This window comes from Nycticebus coucang, chromosome 4 (assembly GCF_027406575.1).
Source record: "Nycticebus coucang isolate mNycCou1 chromosome 4, mNycCou1.pri, whole genome shotgun sequence".
In the NCBI taxonomy this organism is placed as follows: domain Eukaryota; kingdom Metazoa; phylum Chordata; class Mammalia; order Primates; family Lorisidae; genus Nycticebus; species Nycticebus coucang.
Window position 1 is genome coordinate 27,130,850 of NC_069783.1, and position 24,063 is coordinate 27,154,912.

Consider the following 24,063-nt stretch of genomic DNA (forward strand, 5'->3'; position numbering starts at 1 on the left):
TGCCTCAGCCTCCCAAGGAGCTGGGATTATAGGTGCCCACCACAGTGCCTGGCACTCTAGTTTTTAGAGATGGGGGTCTCACTCTTGCTCAGGCAATCCATCTGCCCTGGCCTTCCAGATAGAGTGCTAGGATTTACAGGCATGAGCCACTGTGCCCGGCTAATGTTATTTTTAGTATGAAAGTTTCCGTGAAGACTTGTAAGTTATTATGGAAGTTACTATTTCCTCGGCTTGTGTTTATATTAATTTAATGCATATGGTTTAATTTTTAAAAAGAAGAATGTTAAGCTGTAAACACCAGTCCTTGGCACGTGTGACTCTCCCTCTCTGGATGTGGCCATTGTTGCCTGTTCTTTGTCCTTAAAGATACTTATTACTTGTGTAGGCATGTAGAATTACGTAGAACCATAAGCCTTTTTCAGTACCTATGTAGTTTGCTGCATCTGACTCCCCGACTCCCCACTTAAAATCATGCCAGGACATACAGCTCTGCCTGAGAGCATTTTGTTAATCAGCAGTGTTATCTTTGATTTGCTTGTGGAAAGGATAATAGAAATTATAGGGGAGGACCATTTATTTTCAGCACAGATTATTCCATATAAGGATGATGAACTGGTATGTTTTCTTTAATACCTGTTACAACTTAAAACTCTATTGGCTTTTACAAACCATAAATGCGAGAAATTCAAGCAGTTCAAAACTGAAGAAAGTAAACATTTCCCATTGGCTTCATAGTTTACCCGTATTCTCTTAACTGCCATCAATCTGAGTGGTAACCGCAGCTAACAGCTTAGTGTGCAAGCCTTCCACACTTTTTAATATTTTTGTGAAAATGTGTAAGTAGGAATTTATGATTTTGTCCTAATAGCTGGTTGCTTTGACACTGTCTTTATCTCTTTTTTTTCTCCTTTCACTTTTCCTCTTCTTTTAAATATACATTCCCAGGCCCTAAACTCCAGAGAACCTCATATGTGTTTAGTAAGAGATATTTCAAACTGCTGGGCCCCAAAAATAGAAACGGCTATTACAAAGGTGAGCACATGACAAATTTAAAGTTAAGGAAAAAGAGTTTTCTTTGGATGAATTGGGTGACTTGAATTGTTACGTGGTATGTTTAAACTGACTTTTTACATGTATCTTTTTGTTCTTTAATATACTCTTTTTGTGGGATTATGGTTTTAGATATGAAGGTAGTAAAATGTGGGCGGCGCCTGTGGCTCAGTGAGTAGGGTGCCGGCCCCATATGCCAAGGGTGGCGGGTTCGGACCCAGCCCGGCCAAACTGCAACAGAAAAATAGCTGGGTGTTGTGGCGCGCACCTGTAGTCCCAGCTGCTCGGGAGGCTGAGGCAAGAGAATCGCGTAAGCCCAAGAGTTAGAGGTTGCTGTGAGCCGTGTGACTCTATCCGAGGGCGGTACAGTGAGACTCTGTCTCTACAAAAAAAAAAAAAAAAGGGGGGGGGGTTTAGTAAAATGTGCTTATTTCTGTACTCTTAGAATGAATGAGTGAACAGATGACCAGCAGTTGAAAACCTTGAATTTAGTTCTTCCCTGCCCACCATGCATGATTGTGTGGGCAAGGAAGTATGTAGGAATAAGTACCAATGTCATATTTATCAATACATTATTTTTATCAATCTCAGTACCTAAAAGAGCATAACTTTGAGAGGAATGCTGTGTTTCAGGTCGTAATAAAGTGATGGTGTGGGCTGGAATTTACTACCACGCATAGGCATAAGGGTATCATTGTGGTGCCTTATTTTGAATAAAACTGGGTATCTAAATGTAGATGTCATATATTTTGTGATTTAATTAGAAGAGGAAAGCCAAAATATGCTGTGATGACATCCAAATGGTTTCGCTACTGGCTGAGTTTCAGAGATGACACCTTTCTCTTGGCTGTCTGAGCATTTCTGGCAAAGATTGAATTCTGGAGATAGTCATAAAATGTGTGACTTCACTCCTTGTGTAATCTGTAGATTTTGTATTCTCTTAATGTGATGGTGCAAGCTTTAAAACTATGAACTTTCAGATTACATTTAAAAACTTGAAATTTCAAAATAAAAAAGAAAAAAAAGAATACAAAAAAAAAAAAAGAAAAATGAACACTTTGAATATGATAATGTGCCAAATCTAGAAATTATATTTCCTCCATTCCCAGGGAAAAAAAACAAAAAAAAAACTTGATACATGGTTAAGGCATGATTTTCCTTTCAATCCCTGCTGTTCCTGTTTAATAGGTGAGAACGCCAGTGATGAATTCTGAAGCAAAAGTCCTGGTGCCTGGGATTCCTGGTCATCATGCAGCTCTCAAGCCTGCTTCTCCACAAACTAAGCAAGTAGAGAGTAAGAGGAAATTAGAGGGAAATGAGGTAAAACACTTTGACCATGTATTTGAATTTGATAATTAAGTTTACACGGAAATTCCAATAAGAATATTGGGTAGAACCAGAGTCAAATCTTTAGAAATTTACCTGAGATTTCTCTTTTATCACTGCCAGCATAGGTTCCAAAATTCTAGAATGTCACCTTTATAAGGCTTATTTAGCCTCTGTTCAATAGAAAAGACGGACCTTTTATTAAATAGCTATTGTTAATAGCTGGGTAACTTACAGTTAAGTAAATCAAGCCTGGACTTGCTGTGATGACTTTTCATTGGGTTTCGCATGTTGCTGAGGTCCAGTGATGCCTCTTTTCTCTTGGCTGTCTGAGTGGTCTTGGCTGATTTAGTGCCAGTTAGTCTTTAAATGTCATGCTTAGAGCACTTTAAAACTTCATTACTTTTTTCAGTTCCTAAAACCCTCTTGTGGTTGCTGTACTTGTATGTGCAGAGTCTTTTTTATCTTTCATTCACATGCTTCACTCTTAGCTAAGTTGTCTAGGATTTTAGCTTATTTATTCTTAGAGAAAGATTATGTTTCTGTAGCTAATCTTAAATGTCTTTATTAATAGAGTGAGGGTTTGGGGCAACATAGCAGTTCATAAAAATTATACCTTGATAACATGATGTCTGACTTTAAATGCCAACTTTCTTTAGCTTGGCCTAGATTCAACTCTTTAATTTCCTCCTGCCCTTCTTTGTTTGTTTTGTTTTTCAAATGTTAGGATAACCCTAACGGGCTTTTCCCAGAGCACATCTGTTTGCTTTGTTAGTCTAGAACAGGTTTATGTTTTGATTTAGTTACCAAAGGCCTGGCAGATGATGGTTAGATTTGCTTCAATAAGGGGTCATCTGTATTTGAGTTTTGGCATATCAAATCGCATCATGTTTATTTACACTTAAATTTTAAATATTTATTAAGGATGGTTGCTGGTAACGTATATTCTAGTTAATAATTGGAACTCATTAATAAAACAATAGGAAGACATTTTACAGATTTTTTTAGGAACACAGTTTGTCTTTATACTTTTTTTGATAGTCTTTGCTTCCTTTTGCAGACGTGAGGTTGAAGCGAAGGGATAGTTATAGCCAAGGAAACTTTTGTGAGCATAGGCCTTCTCTTTTGCTTTAGTAGTCAGATGCCCGGTCCTTGTCTTTTTTCTGAGTCTACTTATAGGAGGACTTTCATGAAGTTAACATTTTCAAACCATGGCTTGGTGCCTGTAGCTCAAGCAGCTAAGGTGCCAGGCCATATATACCAGAGCTGGTAGGTTTGAATCTGGCCCAGGCCTGCCAAACAATGACAACTACAACCAAAAAATAGCTGGGCATTGTGGTGGGCACTTGTAGTCCCAGCTACTTGAGAGGCTGAGGCAAGAGAATCACTTAAGCCCAAGAGTTGGAGGTTGCTCTGAGCTGTGATGCCACAACACTACCCAGGGCAACATAGTGAGACTCTGTCTCAAAAAAAAAAAAACAACAAAAAAAAACCAAGTGTGTGTGTGTATACACACACACACACGTGTACATATATGAGTAAATAAATAAAATGTGTGTACTTGACTACAGCCTGGACGTGAATAAGAGAAAATGGAAACAGTTGTTAACAATCATGGAGTTATAAGTGAATGTTTCTTTTAAACGTTTTGTTCAAACATGACTTTTTTTTTTTAAAGCATTTGTTGGCTCAGCACCCGTAGCACAGTGCTTACAGCGTTGGCCACACGCACCGAGCCTGGTTGGTTCAAACCAGCCCAGGCCAGCTAAACAACAATGACAATTGCAACAACAACAACAAAAAATAGCGGGGCGTTGTGGCGGGCGCCTGTAGTCCCAGCTACTTGGGAGGCTGAGGCAAGAGAATCGCTTAAGCCCAGGAGTTGGAGGTTGCTGTAAGCTGTGATGTCACAGCCCTCTACCCAGGGCCCTAGCTTGAGGCTCTGTCTCAAAAAAAAAAAAAAAATTTTTTTTTTCCCAAGCCATGTGCTCCTCGCATAGTTGGCTTTTTTACTAGAGTCTGGAAGCTTGGAATATAGATATTTCCTTTGTTTATGACATTAGCATTATGGTAATAAGCTTCACTTGGAATGAGAGTGGACATATTGTGTTTTTCAGGGTCGAGGTGTAAATCAGTGTTTTTTGTCTCCAAATTAGTTTAGGCCTTCTCTGGTTAACATTAATAGATCATTTCTGTTCTACAGGTTAGCATTGAAGACTGCCTGGGAGCAATGCATATAGATACAAAAAAAGAAAAGGATGAACTTCTCCAGACGAACAGTTTTCCAGTTCTTCTTACACAGGGCTTAGAAAGCAATGATTTGGAAATGCTAAATGTAAGTATTATGACAGTTTGTAAATGAGTTTAGGTGTTTAATTTTTCTTAGAAAGTTACTGACATAGTGCATTCGCAGAGTGAATAGCCATGTTTTGTGAGTTACTTAAACATATCATTTGATGTCACACAGTCACCCACCTGCAAAGGCATTGCTTTGAATTATTTTAAACCTGGAATGCATTTTCTCATAGAAATACTGTTGTGAATTATAGGTCTTAGGCTTTAGTTCACAAAAGCCTTTATAAACATAGTATAGCTGAACTATAATTCTCAGCATTCTAGATCACAATTTATATTTTTTTCTGTAGGAAAATGCGTTCCTGAGTTTTTACTCTGGATTCCAGAAACTTATTTCCCCCTGGCCGTGAGAGGGGGCAGTGAGGTGGAACCTTGGCAATGGGTAGGAGGTTTGGGGAAAAAATTCAAGAGGGTTGGGGGTTATGTTGTAAAATATTTAGAGGTGAAAGTGCTAGAAACTTTATATAAGGGAGGCATTTATGATTTGTAGCTAAGTTGGTGACTGCTTGTATGAAATTATTCAGTTTGGTCCTTTTAAATTCCAAAACTTGACCGTGGTTTATCTAGAAAATTTAAGTGTGAAAAACAGTTGGGTTTGAGCATTGTTGGTCAGATTAAAGCAGTGATTATTAACCTTCATAATTCCGTGAACCTTTAATACAGTCCAAAAGGGTTGTGACCCACAGGTTGAGAACCGCTGGATTAAAGTAATTTCCATTTGTTAAGTATATTCATTCTTACTGACTGGTAGCAGTGTTACAGTTTCACTTAGTATAAACGTGACTTTTAATCTGTAACCTGTGAGAAGTGTCTCTGATTTTATTTGCTCTAAATTGGAATATCGTTTTTCTTTTGAGACAGAGTCTCACTGTGTCACCCTTGGTAGAGTGATGTGGCATCTAAGTGATTGGGCTTAAGTGATTATCTTGTTTCAGCCTCCCAAGTAGCTGGGACTACAGGTGCCTGCCACAATGCCCGGCTATTTTTGTTGTTGTTGTTGCAGTTGTCATTATTGTTTAGCTGGTCTGGGTCGGGTTCTAACCTGTTACCCTTGGTGCATGTGGCTGGCGCCGTAACCACTGTGCGCTGAGCCTAAATGGGAATATCTTATGTTTGTATCTAAGGTGATTTTGTAGGACAAGAGCGGAAACCAGCAGATCTATAAACCTAAAATTACTTTTAAAATAGCCTGTGAATGTATGTGTTTTGGAAGGTGGATTTTAGTTTACTGTGGTGTAGAAACCTAGATGAGGATTTGGTGAAATGGAATGACTCTACTGCCTTCATTGCCTACTAAACTATGCTTTGAAACCTTCCTCAGTAGGTACAAATGAATCAGGTACCCATTTTTAAAATTATTATTAAGAAACATTTCAAAACATTTAGAATAGTACAGTGGAACACCATGAACCCATTACCCAGTTTCAAAAATTATTAGCACTAGCCGATCTATCATTGACTCATCTGTTCTACTTGTCTTCCAAGAGGTTATAGTGAAGCAAACCTCAGAAATGATCAAGTAATGTATCCATTGATACATCCCTATTCAACCTAAAAACTCTTCAAAAAAACCCTATAATCTATTATACCTTAAAAAAACAGCAGTTGTTTAAAATTATCAAAATGTTAGTGTTTGGCTTGGCGCCTGTGGCTCAAGCGGCTAAGGCGCCAGCCACATACACCTGAGCTGGTGGGTTCGAATCCAGCCCGGGCCCGCCAAACAACAATGATGGCTGCAACCAAAAAATAGCCAGGTGTTGTGGCGGGTGCCTGTAGTCCCAGCTACTTGGGAGGCAGAGGCAGAAGAATCGCTTGAGCCCATGAGTTGGAGGTTGCTGTGAGCTGTGATGCCACACTCTACCCAGGGCGACAGCTTGGGGCTCTGTCTCAAAAACAGAAAAAGTTAGTGTTTACATTTTCCTATGTGTCTATTCATAAACTTTATTTTCAGTTTTTATTTTTGTTTTGTTGAAAACAATATTCCACTAGAGTTCACACTATACGTGTATTTTGTTGGTACATTCTCCTCTCTCTTTCAATTTATTTTTTGAAGAAGTTAAGTTATTTGCTCGTACAGAGTCTCACATTCTGAATTTTGCCTCCTGCATCTCTGGTGTTATTTAATGTGTTACTTTGTTCAGGAAACAAGTTAGATTTAGAAGCTTGTGAATCTAGATGTAGATTTAGTTATATCTAGAATATTGATGAAATTCATTTTAGAATCTTTTTTTTTTTTGGCACGAACACCTTAAAAGTGTTACTGTATAACTTTATCAGTGTCATAGGGTTGTCAAAAGGACAAATAACATTTTATTTGTTTATGAAAGCACTTTTTAATGTGTAAAGGCTTTTGTTTGTATTACTTAGTAGAAATAATTGGAAAGTAGTTGAATGATGAAGAATTTCGTACCAGAAAAGATTTTTTAAAACTATTTACAGTAGCCCTTTTTTTGAAACAAAAAATAATTAAAAGCATGGAAATATTCCCATTGTTACTGTTCTTAGATACTCTGTACTCTAAAAAGAGATGAGTTAAAAGAAATGCATTTTCGGGCAGCGCCTGTGGCTCAGCGAGTAGGGCACCGGCCCCATATACCGAGGGTGGCGGGTTCGGCCTAGCCCCGGCCAAACTGCCCCAGAAAAATAGCTGGGCGTTGTGGCGGGCGCCTGTAGTCCCAGCTGCTCGGAAGGCTGAGGCAAGAGAATCGCGTAAGCCCAGGAGTTGGAGGTTGCTGTGAGCCGTGTGACGCCACGGCACTCTACCCGAGAGCGGTACAGTGAGACTCTGTCTCTACAAAAAAAACAAACAAACAAAAAAAAATGCATTTTTCCCCCTAAAAATGTCTTCCCCATTCCCAAAAGCTGCTTTAAGAGGAGGATATGTGACACGTGATTAGGAGGACATTGCAAGTAGGAAAGAAGAAGGTGGGCAATGACGGGGATGCCGCCTGGGACCTAAGGGTTTAAGAATATCTGTCGTAGAAAACTTGACATTAAAATTAATTGCTTTTGGGCAATGCCTGTAGCTCAGTGGGTAGGGCACCGGCCACATACATGGAGGCTGGCAGGTTCGAATCCGGCCGTGGCCAGCTAAAATCAGCAATGACAACTGCAGCAAAAAAATAGCTGGCCCTTGTGGCAGGTGCCTGTAGTCCCAGCTGCTCGGGAGGCTGAGGCAAGGGAATCACTTAAGCCCAAGAGTTTGAGGTTTCTGTGAACTGTGACACTATGGCAGTCTACCGAGGGCAGTATGGTGAATTCTGTCTTAAAAAAAAATAATAATTAATTGCTTTTGCAAGGTGGAAATATAAGCCAATGAAATAGTCTATATAGCTTATGCAAAAAAAAACTATGTAATTCATAGTATCCATAGGAGATAAATTTTTTAGAGTATTTTAAAAATATTTTTAAGTATTTTTTAAAAGTTCCATTTATGGCTTGGTGCTCGTAGTTCAGTGAGTAGGGTGCCAGCCACATACACTGAAGGTAGTGGGTCTGAGTCCAGGCTGGGTCTGTTGAACAACAATGACAACTGCAACCAAAATATAGCCAGGTATTGTGGCAGGTGCCTATAGTCCCAGCTACATGGGAGGCTGAGGCAAAAGAATCGCTTAAGCCCAAGAGTTTGAGTTTGCTGTGAGCTATAATGCCACGGCACTCTACCAAGTGTGATGTCGTAAGACTTTGTCTCAAAAAAAAAAAGTTCCATTTTTATGCCTACCGAAAAGTATCTAGAGTACATTTTAAGGAGATGAATGCAAGATTCTAACAGTTGAGAGAAATTAATAGAGATTGAAGTAAATGGAGCTTTAAACCATGTTTGTAGATTAGAAAATTTTTTATTGGCTTGGTGCCCATAGCACAATGGTTATGGCTCCAGCCACATACACTGAGGGTGGCAGGTTCGAACCCCACCTGGGCCAACCAAACAACTACAACCAAAGAATAGCCAGGTGTTGTGGTGGGCGCCTGTAGTCCCAGCTACTTGAAAGGCTAAGGCAAGAGAATCGCTTATAAGCCCAAGAGTTTGAGGTTGCTGTGAGCTATGAAGCTACAGCACTCTACCGAGGGTGACATAGTGAGACTATCTCAAAAATAAAAAAGAAAAAGAAAATTAAATTCCCAATTAAAATTCCAACAGTCCTGTTAGCCACCTTTGCATAAATTGACAAACTGTTTCTAAAATTTGTATGGAAATGGAAGGATTGTGGAATAGCCAAAGCAACTACAAAATAAAGAGCAAGTCACTCTACCTGATTTCAATATAAAGCTGCAGTAGTCAAGATGGTTTGATATTGGTCAAAAAGTAAGTATAGATTAAGGGAGCAAAATAAAGAGTCCTGAAATACACCATATACAAGTGGAAAAATACGGATCTCAATTTTACTTTACACTGTACATTAAAATCAGTACAAAATGGACTGCTGACTAATTATAAAACCTAACACTGTTAAATCTCCAGAAGAAAACAGGAGAAAATCAATGTGAACAAGAGTAGGGGAGAAGTTTCTTAGCTATATTACAAAAAACATAAACTCTTGAAGGAAAAATGAAGAGAAAAACAAGCGGTGAAAGTTTGAATACTTAACAGAAAATTCAGATGGCAAATAAGCACACATAAAAAGTACTGAACATCATTAATTATCACAGAAATGCAAATGTAAACCACAATGAAATAATGCCACGCCCTCATTATACCCTGTTTCCCCGAAAATAAGACAGTGTCTTATTTTAAGTTGTGCTCCCAAAGATGCGCTAGGTCTTATTTTCAGGAGACGTCTTATCTTTCCTGTAAGTAGGTCTTATTTTCGGAGGATGTCTTATTTTCGAGGAAACAGGGTAGATGCATTAAAATGAAAATGATGTTTCATCTGTTGCCAAGGATGTAGAGCAGTTGGAACTCTTTTCTTGCTGGTCGGAAAAAATGGTATAACCACTTTGGAAAATGAGTTGGCAGTTTATTAAAAGTTAAGGAAATTCCTACCATGTGATCCGGCCATTCTACTCCTAGGTACTTACCAACAAAAAAACACTCGTATGTTCATACAAAGACCTTTATATGAATGTTCATTGCCATTTTATTTGTAATAGCCCAAAACTGGAAAGAGCTCCTGTGTCTCTCAACAGATGGACGGACAAACAAATTGTTTATCTAGCAATATAAGATGTGTATTATTGATAGACCAGCAGTAGGTAAGAATCTCAAACATAATCTGTGTGAAAGAAACCAGACAATAAGAAAGCAATAAAGTGTGCCATTTATATAAAAATTCTGGAAAACATAGACGAGTTTATAGTTTAGTAGCTGCCAGGGAATTAGGGGTAAAAGGAGGGATACATTGTAGAAAGGCCCAAACAGACTTGAGGGTGACAAGAGTATATATGTATATATATATATATTTATTTTTTTGGCTGAACCGCCACCTCCAGCATATGGGGCTGGTGCCCTACTCCTTTGAGTCACAGGCGCCGCCCATATTTGTTTTTATTGTAGTGTTTATTTCATGGGTAGATGTATATGTCATGCTGATCAGATAGGCCATGTACTTTAAATGAGTGCTGTTCCCTATGCTTCACCTATACTGGAGTAAAGTTGCAAAACAAAACCCCATCATCAACACCATCTTTTTGGTAGTAATAACTATGGTTTATGGATTTATTTTTTTAACTACATCCTTGACAGAAGTTAATCATGCTGACTCTACTATTTTTATTCAAAGCATAATTTTTACAGCAACACCTGTCACCAAAACATACATTAGGGAAGATAATATAAACCCTTTTGAAAGAATAAATGTTTAAGAGTATTTAAGAGGAAAGGGAAATCAGATGTGAACAGACTCTTAATTTCTCACCCTGTGCTTCTGTGAAGCACAGGGTGGAGAAATTGAATGTGGAGAAGTTTAATGGACTCTTAATTTCTCACCCTGTGCTTCTGTGAAGCACAGGGTGGAGAAATTGAATGTGGAGAAGTTGAATGGCCTGCCCAGGAAGGTGCTGCTTTTAAGGGGCAAGACCAGGACTTGCCTGCCCTATCTCCTTTGCTGTAACCTAGAGTGGAGACTGGGTCTCTCATGAAGATACAGCTTTAAAGGGTTTTGATTCAGATGCTTTCTTTGTTGCCTTTTGATTGGTTTAAAATTTTGTCAAAAGTTGGTACTTGATTTAAGATTTCTTGCTTTCCAAGTATGATTTTACTATGTTTTGCTAACTCTTGGCTGGATACAGCTTTAATTTCAAAAAAATGGAGGTTTGGGAACATCTCTGAAATGGTTTGTGCACACACTATATATGGGGTGTGTGTTAAATATCTAGAGATGTTCTTTTGTGTTTTATATTAAAATACTGGTAAGAAACCTGTGTAATAAAGTAAATTTTCTAATGCCTGAAGACTGTCTGGTAGCCATAGACATAATATAATATTCTCCATTCAGTCCCTCTAGCCTTTATTTGCTAAATTCAGTTGGTGGTTTATTGCCTTGGTCTTGTTAAAATCATTTTTATAGATAATTTTTCCTGTAGTGTCCTTAGCTTGTGAATATGCTTATTTTAATAATCCTTTTATTTTTCTCACAGAAAGTTCTTCAAACTAGGAATTTAAATCTAATAAAGAAGACTGTGTTAAGGATGCCCCTGCATGCTATTATTCCATTGTTGCAAGAGGTAACTGACTACTCTTTTCTTTCTTTAGAAAGAGGGCCTGGCTCTGTTGTGGGTGCAGTGGCATGATCACAGCTCATTACAACCTTGAACTCTCAGGCTCAGACAATCTTCTTGCCTAAGCTTTCCAAGTAACTAGGATTATAGGCCCCCACCACCAAAGTCAGCTAGTTAAATGTTTTTTTTTTTTGTAGAGGCAGGGCCTTACTGTTGCCCAGGCTAGCCTCAAGCTCCTGGCCTCCGGTGATCCTCTTACCTCATCTGTTCTAAGTGCTGGGATTACAGGCGTGAGCCCAACTGTGACTTCTGTTTATTTAAAGTTTGTAATGCCGTGAATTAAAGGGAAAATCTAGTATTTAGAGAAATGGATTTGTAATATGTAAGGAGGCATGGCATTTAGCGTGTGAATGATAGGTGAATAGGAAGAAAGAACATTAGACGAAAAGTGAAATTGATGAATTCCTGAGGCAGTGAGAGGAGTCGTTGTTGGCATCTTGACCTTTATTAACAGCCACTGCACTCCAGCCTGGGCAGCCCAGCATTTCCTTGCCTCTTAAATAAAAAGGTATACATAATTTAACTAAAGCTTGCCGTAAAAGAGTGGGTGCAAATTGTTTAAAAAAACTAGGCCTAGAGGTAAAGTGGATTCTGTGTCATTAGAAACTGCGCTTTTGATTACATTTGTTTAATGTGCTGCTTGAAGTATTTTTTGAGAATAGTTTCGGTATTAATAGTGTAGGCTGGTTTACTGTTATTGGCAGGGGAAACTTCTGTATTTAAAAAAGCAGTGTCGTGTATTGGAAAACACTGGTCATTTGTTTTTGGAATATTATTTACTTTAAAACAAAATTTGCCTAACCTTGATTTTTCCATTTATATTTAAAAAAATTGAAATGTAACGTAGCATAAAATTCATCCCTTTAAAGTATACAATTTAGTGTTTTTAGTATGTTAACAGATTATTGTACCCTCATATCCCCAAAAGACTGTTACTATCCACTGTCCACTGTCTGTTGCCCCCAGTTTGTGGCAGTCACTATTTTCCATCGCAATAGATTTGCCTACTCTGGACGTTCATTCGTATACATGCTAGCCTAGATTTTTATTGGATAATTGTCTGATTGTGGGGGTATAATCATAGAATACATTTATATTTGTTCAAAATAGACTACTAAATGGAATACTAATTTCTTAGGATGGTCATTGTATTGTGGAAATTAATGAATGGAGATTGGTTGCCCTGAAGTGCTGTTGCTAATGGTGTTTTTCTCTTCCTTAGCTTACAAAGAGGTTGCAAGGACATCCTAATAGGTAAGATATTTATGCAATTTAAATTGCTTTGTTTTTATAACTAGATTAGGGGTGGTTATTAAAAACAAAAATATGACAGCATGAAGTTTAATTCTAACTAATAAAACTCTTAACTGTCATATGTTACTCTTGTCCTTTGTTGAATGATTCTTATTTTTATAATATTTTATCACAGTTGTCTTTCAGAAAGTCCTATGTAGGCATTTCAGTTATATTATCAGGCCATTTAAAAAATTAGTCTTACTTTGTTTAATAATTTAGTCTTAATCAGGCTATGTAAAATTGCATTTTTTAGAACTTGTACAACTTCTGGTAGCTGCTTAAGATTAAACATTTCAATCTCAAAGTTGGTATCTTCACAATCCTGAGCTTGAATATTATTATCAGTATCTATCTAGTTAAAAATACAGGTTTTTCTTTGTAAATTTTTTTCCCTGGAAGACTGCATTAACCTCAATTAGGACTGGCTTTTGTGCATTTTTGGCCTATATTTGCCTTTTAAAGTTAGAGTAGAAGACTTTGATGTTTGTTCCAGAGAATAGAAGATGAGTTCAGTTCATTTTTATGTTTATCATAAACATGAAATGCAAAATCAGTTGAATTCAGTTTGGATAAAGATTACAGCCCTGCTACCAGTTAATTATGAAGTAAAGCATTGGTTGTGTTCTTGAATGGTTTACAGGAAGGAATTTTTGTCCTGTTTTCTGGTGCGTACCCCTCTCCCTCTTCAGATATCAGACTCAGTGAAAGAATGAAAGGACTGTGGTATTCACAGTGATTTATTTGTAGTCATCATCACAGAGCACAATTTCTAGATCTTTAGTCACCTGTTTGGGTTTTTCTAATTTTATAGCTCAGTTATATTTAATTTTGAATTCGTGAACATTAGTTTACTTGGATTTTTCTTTCTTTTCTTTCAGTGCTGTTGTAATGGTTCAGTGGCTAAAATGTGTGTTAACGGTTCACGCGTCATACCTATCCACAGTGAGTCTTTTCAGCTACACTTGCTGAGTATGAATAGTTTGGCTTTGATAAGGATGGCTGACCAAAACCATCTCATCTGTCAGCTGTTAGATGCTCCTGTTAGAGATTTTGTTTTCCCCTCAGTGCAGTGATGTGAAACTTTTCCTAATACCACTGTTGTGACCTTTTATATAATAAATTGTTCTCCACACCTTGTTCACAAGTAATATATATTCTATAGAGAACTTTGAAACATGCTGAAAGGAGAAAAATTATATATTAACATATTCACAATCAAATGCTTTCTATATATATGTGTATATACATAAAAGATAGATATATCTTCAGTAAAATTATCTTTTATTGTATAAATCCTTACCCTCTCTTTGAAAAAAAATTAGCATGTTTGTAAAGTTTTTAATATGCTAATATGCTAATATGTCTGTCCTGCCTTGTTTCAGGAGGATGAAACATTTGTGATAAAAAATGGAACAAATTAAATATTTACTACCTGACTTTTTGTTAGAGCTGCTGTCAACTCTTGGTTATCTGTGTAAGAAGAGAGGGAGTGGGCTTGGCGCCTGTAGCTCAGTGGCCAGGGAGCCACCCACATACACCGGGGCTGGAAGGTTCAAACCTAGCCCAGGCCTGGTAAACAACAGTGACAACTACAACAGCAACGAAATATAGCCGGGCATTGTAGCGGGTTCTTGTAGTCCCAGCTACTTGGGAGGCTGAGGGAAGAGAATTGCTTAAGCCCAAGAGTCTGAGGTTGCTCTGAGCTGTAACGGCATGGCATTCTACCAAGGGCAACATAGTGAAACTCCGTCTCAAAAAAAAAAAAAAGAGAGAGGGAGTGAATGTTACAGCAACATCAGAAAATACTTTTACATTCATGATACGGGTCGGTTTCTTTACCACATCATTACTTCAGTTACATTTTAAGCTAGAAGTAAAACTAAACAATTTTTTTCTTTTATTTGATTATCTAGTAATTTATAATCAGTTTTCTTAAAATATTTTAGTGTGTATTAGAAAAATCCTTAATTATTTTTTAGACAACTTTTCAGGTCTCTATACAGTTTCATCCAGTTCCTGCTTGGTGTCTGTTTCTTGTTCTTTGTCTTAAGTCTCTCCTTTTGCCTTCAGTGGTTTGATATAGTGGAAACTACTGATTCACTTCTTTTGAAGTCAGCAGTTTCTTAGTATGTCCAGGGAGAATAATTCTAAGAGGCTAGGGTAGGGAAGAGAAAAGCAACAATTATGGGTGCTAGGTATCCCAGCCTGCAGGAGTCTTGGGAGGTGAACTGGGGGACAGTGGTGAGAGGACAGTCCTGAGTGGCTTGGTGATTGGCATGAAATAGCCATAGGTATCTAGGTTTGGGGGGTCTTCTTAGAGCTCACAATCTGAGCAGGGACACATGAAAGGGAGATGGTAAAGTAAAACATAGCTATGTTGTAACTTTATTCACTTTTTTTGTCTATCTGCTGTTTAAAATTTTTAACTTTTGGATGAAATATTCTTTATTTATGCCAGTGTCAGAAATAAGAGGGCAGATAAATTCTAATCAAAGGGCAAAGAGTGGGGTCCCTGAAGTTTCTGAAGCTCTAGGTCAGTGGTTCTCAACCTTCCTAATGCCACAATATATTTTCTTTTTTTTTTTTTTTTTTCTTTTTTTTTATTGTTGGGGATTCATTGAGGGTACAACAAGCCAGGTTACACTGATTGCAATTGTTAGGTAAAGTCCCTCTTGCAATCATGTCTTGCCCCCATAAAGTGCCACAATATATTTTCATTGTGATAAAGGGGTCGCGACCCACAGGTTGAGAACCGCTGCTCTCAGGGGACAAATAAAAGAACTTTCTGCTTTCATTTCTTAAGCTTCAGAGGATTCATTAGCAGTAGGTTCAAAATGCTGTCAGATCAACTTTGTACTTTTATCACCTTGTCCTGCTAGTCTCTGGGAGGTGGGAAAAACTTGATCTAGTTCCTTGGGGTCTTATGATAAGGGTAGGTAATGTGCTGTCAGCAGAAGGTTAAGAGTCAGGGAAGCACCCCCTTCAGCCTGGACATGGATGGTCGGGGTGTCTTTGAAAACCTTGAGTGTTTATTTTATGTTGGACCTTACCTAGATTATTTTGGTCAATACAGAGAAGTCCTAACCTGGAGTTTGTCCTACCTTGGGGTTTCTCCCTCCTGACTTTATTATTATAAAACTATTATTTTTTCCCATTATGTGGCCTTCTGTGAAAATTTGTGATGTTGCCAGGCTGTCTTGCAAGGATTCCTTACCATGGGAAGTACTCGTGAGCTCATGCTTGTGGTGCAGTGAAGCTTCACTGATCATGAGTTGTATGTTTGTCATGCGTTTTTCTAGTTACCTGACTTGGTACCCCAGCTGGGGACACTCTACCAATTAATGGAAAGCAGAGTCAAGACTTTTCAGAAACTCTCACACCTTCATGGAAAGCTTATTCTTCTAATCACACAAGTGAGTAGAGCAAATTGTTTTAAGTTAAAACTTTGGGCTATGGGGCATTGCCTGTGGCTCAGTGAGTAGGGCGCCAGCCCCATATACTGAGAGTGGCGGGTTCAAACCCGGCCCCAGCCAAATTGCAATAAAAAAAATAGCTGGGTGTTGTGGCAGGTGCCTGTAGTCCCAGCTGCTTGGGAGGCTGAGGCGAGAGAATCGCCTAAGCCCAAGAGCTGGAGGTTGCTGTGAGCTGTGACGCCACAGCACTCTACTGAGGGCGACAAAGTTGAGACTGTGTCTCTAAAAAACAAACAAACAAAACTTTGGGCTGTGTTGTTAGGACTGAAGAGAGGAATAAGGATCATTGTCTTGGCATTGAGAGCTCCCTGTTTCAGTAAGGAAGAAGTCCAGTCTTGGACTTGGAAATATGTTTGTTAGAGTGTAGTTATGCTTGTTTCAATTTTGACTCCAACTTTTTTCTTACCATTGTATTTCAATCATTAACACAGCCAACAAGTTAAAGAACATTTATACAGTTAAAATATTGGTACAGAAAGGTATTCTAATCACTTCAGAGTGTTTTTGAACTTCTAAAGAGTAATTTTTTTCTTCTTGAAGAATCTTTGCAGTATATTTGATCCACGTTGTATTAAGGTCATCCATTATAACAGTGGAAGGATGAGTCGGCCAGTGGTGGAGAAGGTGGGATGTGGTGGTGGTTGTGGTACTTAGGGTACCCTTATCCTTTTCAGAATAGTATTTTATCCTCTTTCAGGTTACAGCATCAGAGAAAGCAAAGGGAATGACTTCACCTGAACAGAAGGCAAAGTTGGTGTATGAAGAAGGTAAAGGTTGGGGGTAGGGCAGTGTCTAGAATTTTGTGGTGACTCAGTCCTGTCATCTTTGCAAAAACATGACTGCAAGTTCTTGCTTTGGCATACCTCTTCTAATAAAATAGGCAAGTATGTGGCGAAAAAAGGCAAAAGGCCGTGATAAATAAGAAGAGAGAAGGCACAGGTATATATAGTAAGAAAATTAGGGGATTAGGTGTGGAAGAGATTCAAATAGAAGAACACTATGAACATGAACTTATTTTATGCTAATACATTTCACAGTCTAAGTGATATACATAATTTTTAAGGAAACTTTAATGACCAAAATTGACTTGAAAAGAAATAGAAAATTTGAAAAAGCCAATAGCTATAAAACCAACTATCATGAGATTCCATGCCCAGAGATTTAGCAGGTGCTTTTATCAGGTCTTCAAGGAACGGGACATTTTTGTCATTTAAAATCAATTTAGGCATTTTATGAATCAGTTAAATTTTATTAAAACCAAAGACGACAAGACAATATTTTAGACCTTTCTCAGATATCATATATAGCATATCAATTGTAGAAGTGTTTAAGTAGTAAGACTTAAAAAGCTAAAGTACAAGAATAGATGGATTGGTGTAATTACCCTTGAAAAACCTGATAGTTCTGTGGAATCCTGGTATAATTAACATTGATGACATGTTTTATGTCAATGTGGAAAAGACCCTGTTCAGTAAATTGTTAGAAATATGCAGACTTCATATGAAACAAAACATTTTACATGTATTACACTACACATCACTTGTTTTCTCTTTATAGCTTAATATATTAAAGGAACATTTTTCTTATTAGAGGAAAAAAACAGTAAAATTAATATAGGATATACAGATGATTTCCTGGGTGGTGGAACAAATGATTAATAAGCACAAAACCACTTTAGGGAAATGCAGGTTAAAAACCTCAGTGAAATAATATTTCATATTGTGATAAATTGATAAATTTTAAAAACTGAAAATAGGTGTTGACAAGGATTTGTAGTAAATGGAAACTCTTGCTGGGTGAGGATAAATGTGCATTCTTTTTAAAGAGCAACTTTAATCTTAGATAAAGTCAAAAATTTGTGTATTTTTCCACACATCAAGAGTTTTCCTAGGAGTGTACCCTGATGACTAGCACATGTCAAGTGTGTCCAGAGTAACTGGGGATTGCCCAAGACCCTGTAAGAGGTCCATGATCTTCTCCATTTTTCAACAGATCATGTGGGCGAGGCTGGGGTTTCTTTATATAGTTCAAATAAATCAACATATCCAACATGTGGAATGTAGAAGCAAATATGGGAGGGAAGTTTGTAAAAATGTAACACATTGCCACTTAGTAAATTTTTTTTGGTGGGGAGAGAAGTATTGTATTTCATTAAAACATGTTTATGTTAACATGTAATGAATGGACTGACATTTGTAAATGAATTAAATATTTTCAAATTTAAAAATTTTAATTTTATTTCTTTCCTTTCCTTTTCTTTTCTTTTTTTTTTTTTTTTAAGAGACAGTCTCATTTTGTCTGCCCTTGGTAGAGTGCTGTGGCGTCTCAGCTCACAGCAACCTCCAGCTCTTGGGCTTAGGTGATTCTCTTGCCTCAGCTTCCAGAGTAGCTGGGATCACAGGTGCCCACCACAATGCCCCGGCTATTTTTTTTTGTTGTTGTTGTTGCAGTTTGGCTGGGGCTGGGTTCAAACCTGCTACCCTCAGTGTATGGGGCCGGTGCCCTACTCACTGAGCCACAAGTGCTGCCCCAAAATTTTAATTTTTAATGTGATGAACATTGATAGACTTTCCCCACATAAACAAGTTTTGGGGGACCATCAATATTTTAAGACTGTAAAAAGATTTTAAGACTAAAAAGCTCAAGAATATGGCAGCTCCGCGACTGTGGCTTAAGCTGCTAAGGCGCCAGCCACATACACCTAAGCTGGCAGGTTTGAATCCAGCCCGGGCCCGCCAAACAATAATGATGGCTGCAACAACAAAAAAAATAGTCGGGCAGTTGTGGTGGGCGCCTGTGGTCCCAGCTACTTGGGAGACGGAGGCAGAATTGCTTGAGGCCAGGAGTTGGCGGTTGCTGTGATGCCACGGCACTCTACCTAGGGCGACAGCTTGAGGCTCTGTCTCAAAAAAAAGTAACATAAAATAAAATAAAAAGCTTAAGAATATGGCTTAAAATATGTATGCATAGAGAATTGTAAAAGTATGTTTCTTGTTGCTTTTTAAATAATTTTTAAAAGGTTTCTTATAAACCCAATTCTTTATTAGTGGGAATAATATTTAGAATAGTTTATTCCTTCAGCTTAATACGATTGGGGAAATGCGTGAAATAAGAGATAGAAGTTATCAGCATAGATAAGTATGTTTACAATATCAAGTCACAGATTTGTACCATGTAATTGTATATATGTGTGTACACACACTTAAAATGTTTGAAAACCCACAAAACAATAGTAGAGTAGGTCACCCTTATCTACTAGGGATACATTTCAAGCGCCCCGGCCCCTCCCTGCCCCTCCGTGGATGCCAGAAGCCTCAGATAGTACTGAACCCTCATATAATATACTGTAGTTTCCCTGTACATAAATGCCTGTGATAAAGTTTAATTTCTAAATTAGGCACAGTAAGAGATACAACTATTACTTATTAGTAAACTATTAGTAAAACAAGGGTGACTTGAATATAAGCACTGTGATATTGCAACAGTTGATCTGATCACTCAGATGTCTACTAAGCAGCTAGTGGGTGAGTAGAGTGCACAGCTTGGAGACACGGGGCAAGGGGACAATCGTGTGAGATTTCATCATGCTACTCAGAACGGTGTGCACTTTAAAACACATGAATCCTTGGTTTCTAAAATTTTCACTGAATATTTTCAGACTGCAGTTGAAATTATAGAACACAAAAGTGCGTAAGGAAGACTACTGTATATGTTTTTCACAAATATGTACACATGTAGGGCGGCAGTCCCATATGCCGGAGGTGGTGGATTCAAACCCAGCCCCGGCCAAAAAAAAAAAAAAGAATTTCCACAAATATGTACACATGTAATTTGTGGATACATACAATTGTATAACAGTATACCCAGGAATGGTAAATTCAGGATAGTGGTTTCTTTTAGGGTAGGATTCAGGGAGATAGGCACAGAAGGGGATTTCCTCAGTATATAATGGTTCATTTTCTCAAGAAAAAGTATATACAGGAAGAAAGTTAGACTATCTTTAAAAATAAGAGCATTATTCTGTAATATTTGATAACATTAGCACACCTAACAAAATTAGTTCCTTCGTTTTATCCCAGGCCCAGTACATCTTCATCTTTCCCCAGTTATCCTTAAAATGTCCTTTAAAGCTGGGCTGTCCAAACTAGGCAGTCGTCTAGGATCTTGGTATTGAATCTGGTTGCTATATTCCTAAGGTCTCCTTTTAAAAATTCTTTAAGCACTCGCCCTTCTGTGACATGGATTTGCTGAAGAGACTGGACAGTTTCATTTCTCAGTATGCTTTGCCTTTTGCTTGTGGATTTGTTTGTGTTTTTTTGTTTCATTTAGTTTGTTCCTTCCAGGGGTCCTCAAACTGGGGCCCGTGGGCCACATGAGGTGGTGTGATTGTATTTGTTCCTGTTTTTTTTTTTTTTTAACTTCAAAATAAGATATGTGCAGTGTGCATAGGAATTTGTTCATAGTTTTTATGTTAAACTATAGTCCAGCCCTCCAATGGTCTGAGGGACAGTGAACTGGCCCCCTGTTTAAAAAATTTGAGGACGCCTGAAGACTTTATAATTTCTTTAAACTGAACATGAGGTCTAAGGCTTGATAATTCTAGGTCAGATGTTTTTGTGGTGGTTGCATTAATGCTGATGTGTTTTCACGTTATATTACATCATGAGCCACATTACGCTTGTTCTTCCATTAATGATGGATGCAGAGGTTGCTGATGGCCTTTCCTCTTCATTGTAAAATGTTTCCCATAGTGCTTACAAAATAATCTGAGTTGAATGTTTTGTTCCCCACAATCATATGTCCAGTGTATTAGTTACTAATATTTCTGTAATTGGTACTTTTCACTGTGGGTTAAAAACAATGCTAATGCTTTCATTTCTTTTACATTTATAAGCCAGCTCTTTTTTTTTTTTTGAGACAGAATCTTACTATGTTGCCCTTGGTAGAGTGCTGTAGCATCACAGCTCATGGAAACCTCTAGCTCTTGGGCTTAAGTGATTCTTTTGCCTCAGCCTCCCAAGTAGGTACAACTATAGGCACCTGTCACAACACCTGGCTATTTTTTGTTGTTGTTGCAGTTGTCAATGTTGTTTTAGCTGGCCAGGGCCGAGTTTGAACCTGCTAGCCTTGTTATATGTGGCCGGCACCAAACCACTGAGTTACAGGTGCCGCCCAAGCCAGCTTTTTAATGTACACCTTGTTCCTTGTCAGTTGGGGTGATTTAGTAGCCCAGAAATAGCTTAGTATTTTAAGATGGTATTTGTAAGTGTTTTGAAGCTTAGTTTGCCCCAGTGAGATCTTGATGAAGGCGAGAATATGAACTTAATGTTATGTCTTGATAGATGATTGTTGAAAGTAAATTTAGTAATCTCATGAACTAATCTCAACATTTAGTTTCTAGAGGTATACCCTCTGCTTTGTTCACAAAATTAAGCCTGAGTGTTTTCTCCCTACAGAATCTTCTGAAGAGGAGTCTGACGATGAAATAGCAGATAAGGATTCTGATGTGAGTGATCTGTTTCCTAGTATGAGAATTAACCTTTATGTCCTGTGTTCTGTAAGACTGATGCCTTCATAAATGCTTGGTGTTTCTACTAGGATAATTGGGATGAAGATGAGGAGGAGAAAGAAAGTGAAAAAGATGAGGAAGTTGATGAAGAGAATGAAGAGGAAGATGATGATGCTGAAGAAAAAGATGAAGAAAATGGTGAGGACAGAGATGTGGCAAGTGAAAAAGAATTAAATGGAGATTCTGATTTAGACCCTGAAAATGAAAGTGAAGAAGAATGAAGACAGGAAAGGAAGCCAGTCGAACTGCAAACTCTGGCTCACCTTGCCCAATGGTGCCGAGTCCTCCTGGGGAGGGTTGTCTCTGTGCCGGGATGCCAAGGACCGCTGTACATTTCCAAATTCACAGTGGTGGTTCCCATACCATCTTGCTGTCCTGAGTGCCCCAACTTAACTGTGTAAATAAGAATGTTTCATTCAAATGTTAATAAACTTTACACAGTAAATAGACACATTTTCTGCAATGTACTGAGATGAGCGTCCAATATATGGTATATTTTTATAATATAATATGCTAGTATGATTGATTATATCGAGAATTGACTTAAGTGAAGATAAAGACCTTTCCCATAGGGTTCAAGAACTGGGCTGTTGTGAAGGCATCGTATCTCAGGTTGGGATCTCAGCAAACCCAGATACAAAACAGCAGCACTAGTGACGATTTTTTTAATTTGGTACATTTTCATAAAATATGACGGGATCACTAAAAACTGGAGTAAAAATAATTGTGGTTTTAAAATCACCAGTATCCCTAGCTTGTCTTCTAACCATGGTAATCTGACTTGACTCAGATTGAATTATTAGGAGTGCTTCCCCAAAATAACCACTTATTTTTTAAGCTGTCATGTGAAATATTTTTTTAAAAACAAAATGAAAAATTATGGTAATTAAAAAACTAAAGAGTTAGCCATATTAAGGATTTTTCTTGACTGAAAATTGCTTGTAAAGAATCATCAGTGTATAGATTTAGAAGTACTCATTACCTGCAGTTTTTAAAAAATTCAGTTATAGCTGCTTTTGAAGAAGTTTTCATTTTTATTTAAATTACTAATGGATCCAAGAACAATTGTTTATTTTTTCTCTTTGGTTTTCGATATTAATAATCTTGTTGGAATTTTTTTCCAAAGAAAGTATTTTTATAATCCAGTAATTTAATGTTTTCCTTCCTTCTCATTACCTGCTCTTGGCAGTGCTAGGGTATCTGTTTACCTTTAAAATGACAAATCTGACTTAACATTTTTTATGTATGTACAAATAAGTATTTTGGTGCGCTATAAAAGCCTTTTCAAAGTATCAGTAAAAAAAAAAAAGATTTTTTTTTTTTTTTTTTTTTAAAAACAATGAGCCAGTTATTTGCTTACTGCTCACTTAGGGGTGGTGCAGACGGAAGCTCACCTCTAAGGAAAGGCTGAGCAAATGGATTTATTGTTTCCCACCTGTGAATATGTAAAACAAAATCATTATCACTGAGGGACTTTTACAGAACAGAGATTTCTTTGTTCACCTAACTACTAGAGCTGGAGCCATATAAGCATCTTGGGAAAGCAAGTTTAAGTCAGCTACTGGTGTAATATATGGTTATATTTGTCTATAAATGGAGCTGTTTATGGCAATTTAATACCATTCTCTTTGTAAAGTGAATAAATATTCATCTTTATCTAGCGCTTGTCTTGTGATATATGCAGAGGAATACAGACATGTTTGGGATTGTGGTATGGAGTTTCTTAAAAAATAATTTTACCCCACTATTATTAGTAGGTAAATGCTTTCAGGGCTTATTTGATAACCTAGAATTTGTAACAAAGTGACAGCACCAGGAATTTTGTTAGTCTAGTGTTGGGTATAGCTGGTTGTTTCCTCATGGGTTCCTGCTTGGCTGGGCTGTGATAATAAAGAGAGGGGTATGCAATAGACCCAGCAACTGGTTTATGAGTCAGATTTCCCTGACTTGACTTCAGGAAGTTTAATGGGGACAACTATGTAGTAACTTCTTATTTTTTTTTTTTGGTTTAAGAAGATTGAAGATGGGAGACCACTCTCTTGTGGCTGTACAAAGTCAGCTGAAATTCTGATGAGTTTGTTCTTGTAGGTGAGCTGTTCTTTACACCTGGGTGCTTGGCAGAATTTTCGCTTTCATTTTGATTTTGGCCAGGTGATTACAATATGTGTAGGAAATACTTGGTTTGAATTGAGTCAGCCTGGGGTTTGATACCCGTCAAGTAGGCGAATGCTTAAATCTATAGCAATGTTAGAAAAAATTTGAGTCTGTCTTCTTGAC

The 24,063-nt window shown here is 37.7% G+C and overlaps 1 protein-coding gene and 2 non-coding genes across 3 annotated transcripts in view; all 3 read left to right on the forward strand.

Moving 5' to 3' along the window:
* WDR43 (WD repeat domain 43) overlaps positions 1-23,442 on the forward strand; it is a 50,068-nt gene extending 26,626 nt beyond the window's left edge. The window contains exons 9-18 of the mRNA XM_053588572.1: positions 946-1,032; positions 2,239-2,370; positions 4,580-4,711; positions 11,308-11,394; positions 12,671-12,702; positions 13,623-13,686; positions 16,044-16,157; positions 16,915-16,984; positions 21,674-21,723; positions 21,816-23,442. Coding sequence (XP_053444547.1) covers positions 946-1,032; positions 2,239-2,370; positions 4,580-4,711; positions 11,308-11,394; positions 12,671-12,702; positions 13,623-13,686; positions 16,044-16,157; positions 16,915-16,984; positions 21,674-21,723; positions 21,816-22,007 — 960 coding nt within the window. The 3' untranslated portion in view covers positions 22,008-23,442. The remainder of the gene's footprint in view (positions 1-945; positions 1,033-2,238; positions 2,371-4,579; positions 4,712-11,307; positions 11,395-12,670; positions 12,703-13,622; positions 13,687-16,043; positions 16,158-16,914; positions 16,985-21,673; positions 21,724-21,815) is intronic.
* LOC128585222 (small nucleolar RNA SNORD53/SNORD92) lies at positions 1,832-1,909 on the forward strand. The gene has a single exon (XR_008379946.1). It is a non-coding gene; the product is annotated as a small nucleolar RNA SNORD53/SNORD92 (small nucleolar RNA).
* LOC128585223 (small nucleolar RNA SNORD53/SNORD92) lies at positions 2,635-2,713 on the forward strand. The gene has a single exon (XR_008379947.1). It is a non-coding gene; the product is annotated as a small nucleolar RNA SNORD53/SNORD92 (small nucleolar RNA).
* Positions 23,443-24,063: the final 621 nt, after the last annotated feature.